Source organism: Pterocles gutturalis, unplaced genomic scaffold (assembly GCF_000699245.1).
Source record: "Pterocles gutturalis isolate BGI_N339 unplaced genomic scaffold, ASM69924v1 scaffold16908, whole genome shotgun sequence".
Taxonomy (NCBI): domain Eukaryota; kingdom Metazoa; phylum Chordata; class Aves; order Pterocliformes; family Pteroclidae; genus Pterocles; species Pterocles gutturalis.
In genome coordinates this window covers 18,458-24,862 of record NW_010120897.1, presented here as the reverse complement: position 1 = coordinate 24,862, position 6,405 = coordinate 18,458, and the positions used below count along the sequence as shown (strand labels likewise).

Below are 6,405 nucleotides of genomic sequence, written 5' to 3'. Positions count from 1 at the left end.
AACAGCCAGCAGAATTTGGGGCAGATCTGTCACTACATGAAGAACAGGTTGAAATGGCTTTCAACATACAGCCAGGACACAAAGGTGGATTGGGGCCAAATTCCCTTCATGTTAAGCTGAGTGCAGCAAACCCTTGGATCTTGATAAGCTCAATATCTTTATTGTTTTTACTTTCAAATTAACCTGCTCTGTTTTGCTTCATTCTTCTGTTTTTGAAAATCTGATTTTTTTTTTTGTTTGTCTGTCTGCCTCTGTCTTTTTCTTCATTGTTTTTTTGTTTCCAGTAACAGGCTTATTAATGCTCCCTACATTGTTTAATGGCATTCCTCACATTGCTTTACTGACTCATATTTTATCATAAACTATAACTTCTTTCTTTTTCTCTCATGTCTCCAAATGCAATCCCTTCTGAGAACAACACGTTCCTCCGAAATCCCTTAAATGATGTAACAAATCATTCTTTGGAGATAGTTCGACCCTGGCATGACATCTTATCTGTTGCCATTAAACAGTTGTTTGGCTTTGACATGATAGATTGCCAGTTTGTGTTAAATAGACTTGGTTTTAAATTGGGATTAAGCTCCTCTAGCAAAGGCAGAAATGCATTTTCTTTCTTCCTACCACTCTTTTTCTTGTACTATTTAAGATTATAAAGATATATGCTTTTTCTCCCTTCGCTGTTCCAAAGCACTAAGGTCTTGGCCAACTGTCCTTCCTCTGTATGCTTGATTTTATTGGGTAACATTGAGAGGAACCTAACATTGGATGAGATTGTTGTGAAAAAACAAAACAATCTTCCCCAACACCCCACAAAAGAAAACCCTTATGGTTTTATTGTTCTGTCAAAGATTTATTGTCAAATTCCATTTCAGTGATTCCAGACATCATGATTAAAAAGTGGATGTGGGCTCCAAAAAATGTCCCATTGTTACTTTGAGTCAATTGCTACCTCAAAATGTTCTCTGATAAGAACACCAAGACTACATGGTGCTGGGATCTCTGTTACAGTGTCGTGGCTCTGAGAGGGATATTCCTGCACAGCAGATGAATCTCATCCCACAAGCCCAGAGAGTCAGCTGGGCTCAGTTCCTAGCAGGCTGGATTATGACTGAGCTAAAAGGTCAATGAATCAATGAATAATCAATGTACCCTCATGGAATATTACACTTATGTTTTTTCCTGACTGACCACTGCTTCTATTGATTTTAAGAAGTTCAGTATTGTGGAGTGGGATTCATTCACTCCAACTTCACCTGTCTGCAGTGCAAATCATTCATCTAACCTCTATGGACATTTATTTTAGTATAAGATGGCTCAAATCCTAAATGTGCTTATTTCTCTTCGTTGATTGTAAGGGGAGTCCAAACAGATAGCTCAGATATGACAGGGGGGTTGGACTAGATGATCTTTAAAGGTCCCTTCCAACCCAAACCATTCCGTGATTCTACAACTCTATGAGATAATTTCTACTCTGTAGAGTTCTGCATATGGCCAGATGGATCCCATCTAGACAGATTTCTTTTTGGATTATGATTGTTATTTTGCTGTTTCCATTGAAAAATGGAGGAGAAAACTTCATGAGTCTACAGAACATTACAAGTAAATAAGTTCTGCAGCATCAAAGGCAATGGACATGTTTTGGAGGCAAACCCATTTAGTGGCAAATTGGTAATATTCTGGATGACTTCATTGATTCAATCCCATTTAAACAACTGTGGTAGCATATGATCATAGTAATTCAGTTTTATTCCTTAAAACATTCAGAAATAAAGACAAATTACCCAAATAAACAGAAGAACTATTCACCTTATTCCAGATGAAACTCTTGTGTCAAAGTTCCTCACTGAAGACAATGACATTTTGCAGTTGGTTTTAACAGCACCACAGTTTTAACTAAAAAGTCTCTTGTATCATACATCATTATGTTTGTGCAAAAGAGGATATTTTAAAGGGCTATATCCAAAACCAAGCTGTAGACAACCAAAACTGACATTTATGAACACCTTGCTTTTATACATCTGTCTCCCCCAGAACAGATACAGGATTGGATTGATGTCCAAACCAGTGTATATTGTGCCAGTCTCATGACAACATTTGTCACAAATCCATAGCAGTAATACTCAGGTTTAGAGCTGCCTGAAGCTAACTACTTCTCATAGAAAAGGTCAGCTGTAATTTTCCCTTCATGTACACCCATTAGACATCCACAGCTCTGAGCCCCCTCTCTATGGGAGACCTTCTGGTCCTTTGTTCAAAGAGAACATTCCTTCCAATGCGAAGGAGTGGAAGGAAGAGGAAGATGCAATTCTTACTGCCTTTTTCCCTCCTACTCACTACTTTTTCTGCAGTGACAATCCTAGAGTCCAGCTGCCATCCCATAATCTGTGTGATTCAGGCTCAGCTCCCAAGATTTCAAATCACGGGTAAGATATGCACAGGAAAAAAAGTCTGTGGAGGAGGAGGAACCAGAAGCCAGCGTTTCTCTTTCCAGTGAGTACAGCTGGGTTATGGAGTCATGCTTTTTCTCTGGTCCAGCAAAGTTTGAATTCTTCTGGCACAGTTTCTGAGGTTCAGCAAAGGGAAGAACAAGTGCCAGAACTGTCTGGTAGCTAGATGAATTTCCTGGGAGACAGACAATTTCTGAAAGCAGTTCTCAGTGCTTGGCCTAATGATCTGAGTGCTAGGGAAAGGGTGGGGGACAGAACAGAAACTTTTCCTCTGGATGTGTTTTAAAAGAAAGTGTTTGCTGCAGATGAATTTTAACTGAACTTAATCCTGCCAGTATAAGGCATGGGCAAAGGTCTCCACTCAAAGAAAGCTTTTAATGTATTTATAAGCAACTGTTGCATGGCTCTGTCAAGATGGGAGCAGCCTGGGTGTGCTTTGAGACAGTTGTGGACACTTGAGCGTTCTTAAAGTAGAAGAGCATGGTATGTGGTTTTCTCTTAACAGCAGTTTTTTGAAGGTGTTTAAAGATCCTCCTGAAGATGAAGATGGGGGCTCAGCAGGACTGATTGAAAACAGCAAGCCCCCAATGCACAGCAGTGAGGCCATTGGTGTGCTGTGGAAAACCTCAGCAGATCCCTACGGGCATCAATAGACATCTTTGTACCTTTCAAAAATGTGCTTCTTGATGTCATTTGCATTCTGTCAGAGAGCCATTTGGGCCAGCAGCATTCTGGGGACTGGGACCACACAGGCTCTCCTGGGGTGGCAGAGAAGGGCCTGGCAGCCAGGGGCCATCCTGCCGCCCCAGACAGGAGCTGGGCAGCGGGGGGGCACTGGGGCAGCCCCAGTCCTGGGCATCAGGCACCTCCCTGGGGACGGGGAAGGGCTGAGGCTGGCCCAGCACAGGAGCCCATGGGTGGGCCCAGCTTGGTGGAACCCCATGGCCAAGCAGGACAGGGCTGTGGGGAGCTGGAGAGTGGCCCTGGAGCAGGGTTTGATGGCCCCAGGGGGCTGACATGCGGTGCTGGGCTATGGGTAGGGTGGGGGGAGCCCCAGGGAGGTGGGCAGGGACAGTCAGGGCTGCCAGTGCCTCAGGGCTTCAGCACTTGCAAGCACTGGTCACTCCAAAGGCAGGTGTGCTTTATATTGCTGCTGCGGCTTTGCCAGCTGTGTCCTCTGCTGTCCAACCACTGCTGGGGAGCCCACCACTCGTCTTAGCCGCTCTGGGCGAAGTCTCACCTGCATGATTTCTGTGTGCATCTTGCTTCCCCGTGGGCTTGGATTTCAACCTTGATGGATATTTGCAAAACCCCTGCCACTAAATCCAACTCCCGTAGGCAATCTAAGCATCATTTGGGCCTGAGAGCGACCACCTCAGCTGCCAGGATGTTGATTCAAACATCTCTGAAGGGAAATGCGGCCTTCCTATTTGGATGAAAGTTAGTCTTTGTGCCTCTCTCAAGCCGCAAAACCCTGACCATATATACCATATGGAGTGTCAAATTGACCTGCCACATTCACAATGAAAACGCCCTGCCCCACAGGCAAAGCTGGCTGGGGGCATGCAATTCCCCAGACCAGTCGGCTGCTGTGACATCCATTTGCAGCTCTTCACGGTGACTCTGCCACGGGTGGTGTAACACACCCATGCAGCACGCTGCGTGGCGAACTCGGATTCTCAACATGACGTAAATGGTGTCTTCAGACAAAATAAACTCCTCAGAAACATAAACAAAGATGTTTATTGCAAATGAAAATTCACATTCACATCGTTAAATCTTATGAAGTATAAGGAGGTCATTTTACAAATTCTGAAGCATCCATGTGTACCAGGGCTGCTGTTTTCATCGGAACATCTGCCTGGGACATGCATATATTTATCTGCATGTGCTAAGCCAAGTATCCTTCTATCTACAAAGGCTTTCATTTGGCTGGTGACATCGTTCTGACACTTCCACAGTTTCATTTTCTCTGGATCTGGCAATAGAGGCTCATAGAAAACACCAAACCAATAATCTGGAAAACAAAGACATTTCCGGTATTATTTGGCAGTCCTGGAAATCCCAGGATACAACTGATACACAGTGGGAACATTTTGTTTGCAAATGTCTTATATTTACATGCAGGCTAAATCTGCTATGCAGAAGATCTTTTCCAATGTAATTCTTAAAGAGCATTACTCTAGAATATAGCCATTTTAATGAAATCAGTATGTACCACAGGTAAGACTGCAGACATAATGGAAAACTTTCATTTCTTTAAAAGATGGATTGCTTCCATGGATGAGGTACCCTGTAACTCTGAGAGGTTAAAATGAAGTTGTTAGCTGCAACGGAGCAGCAAATAGTTGTGAAATTCTGACAAAAAATCATTCTTTTATTTTCTAAGGAAGTTGGAGGAACCTTCAGATTTCATTGCATATTCTAAGGGTTGTTTCCTTTTGAAATCTCTCTTCTTTTCCACTGTCACTCTCTTTTATGTGAATATATGTCTAAAGGCATGCATGTGTATATGTATACAGGCATACATCCGTAAACATACCCCACCATTTTGAGTGGCAAATGATCGTGCAACAAATATTTTATGTTCATCAGCAATAGATTTGGGATAGAAACACAGAGTCCACTAACAAAGCTGTTGGCTGAAATATAAAATTCAGTAGGGTCACCTTCTGTAGTGGGAATTACTGGGTGAAATTTCACAGCCTGTGACAGACAGCTGGCGAGATCAGAAGGTCAGAAAGCTTCCTTCTGGATTTAAAATTAACCAGTCTGTGAAGGCGCTTCACAAAAGCGGAAAGCATCCAACTGACACTTATGAAGCCATGAACACCATGATGCTTCATTTATTTAAGGAAGAGAGAGCAGATACCATAGAGAGCCCAGGGTTACAGCTAAGACAGGGGGATGGACTGACAGCTGGAATAAGCCGACAGGGTTTCCCAAACACACCATGCCTGCCTTGTCACTTGCGCCCAAGTGAAACTAGGCCCTTCTCCTCACTATCATTTCCACTAATAGGGTAAGCTGAAACCATTAAAAACCCACAAGTGCCATAATGGAGCAGGGGGACGGGAGAATGCTAGGGAGGAGCACGTTTCCTTGTCTACTTATTTTCCTGGGGTTTGCCAGAGCAGAGAGATTGTTAAGCAGGTGGCCTTTGATTTGCAATTAATTGAGAAGTCATAATATGTTAATATCTTCGGGACAGCCAAATGGTTATTGAGTGTAAATTGCCAGCTGACAATTTGTAACAAGTGAAGCTCATATTGTTTATTCATGTTGTCTTCTAATCCTTTTATGATTGGGAGACACAGTCACCACAGAAAATGCCAGCTGGAGAACAGGGAAGAATGATGGCCAATGAACTAAAGGCTAAAACTCATGTAACTCCGGTAACTAGAGCAAAGTAACTTATAACTTAACTTTGGGATACAGATGCAATCTTACACTTTTCTTATATTTTCAAAAGCTTTTCAATATTGGTGTATTTCACCTATTTTCCCCCAGAGTCTACATATAGGCAAGAGACCTAACCCCACACATATAGCACCTTAAATAACAACAAGCCCGTGCCCAGTAAGAAGCTAGTGGCCTGTCCTCTCCCAGTGCTGCAGCTGCTTAACTCTTCCCTGTTTACTCTTATTTTCCTAGAAATGTATTTTTGAGTTGGAGCTCTTGCCTACTCTTCTACCATGAGGAGCAACCCTCTGCCAATGATGTCAAGAAGTTTTCACTTGGAATAACAGACTGAATTCTGCACAACAATCTTTGTCATTTCTGCTTTTCCCTCAAACATACATCAGCAGGGGATGGGAGAGGAGGGAAACCACAGAGGAACAGTGACAAGAAAGAAAATTACCAAAGAAAGCAACATGATGAAATCCCCCGTTATAAGAATATGTAGTTTAGGGGCTAAATTTTCTTGTGAGATGACTTTTCCTCAAGCAAAGAAGGG

At 42.8% G+C, this 6,405-nt stretch overlaps 1 protein-coding gene across 1 annotated transcript in view; it reads right to left on the bottom strand.

Moving 5' to 3' along the window:
• Positions 1–4,410: 4,410 nt before the first annotated feature.
• TSPAN8 (tetraspanin 8) overlaps positions 4,411–6,405 on the bottom strand; it is a 15,583-nt gene continuing 13,588 nt past the window's right edge. The window contains exon 8 of the mRNA XM_010077062.1: positions 4,411–4,464. Coding sequence (XP_010075364.1) covers positions 4,411–4,464 — 54 coding nt within the window. The remainder of the gene's footprint in view (positions 4,465–6,405) is intronic.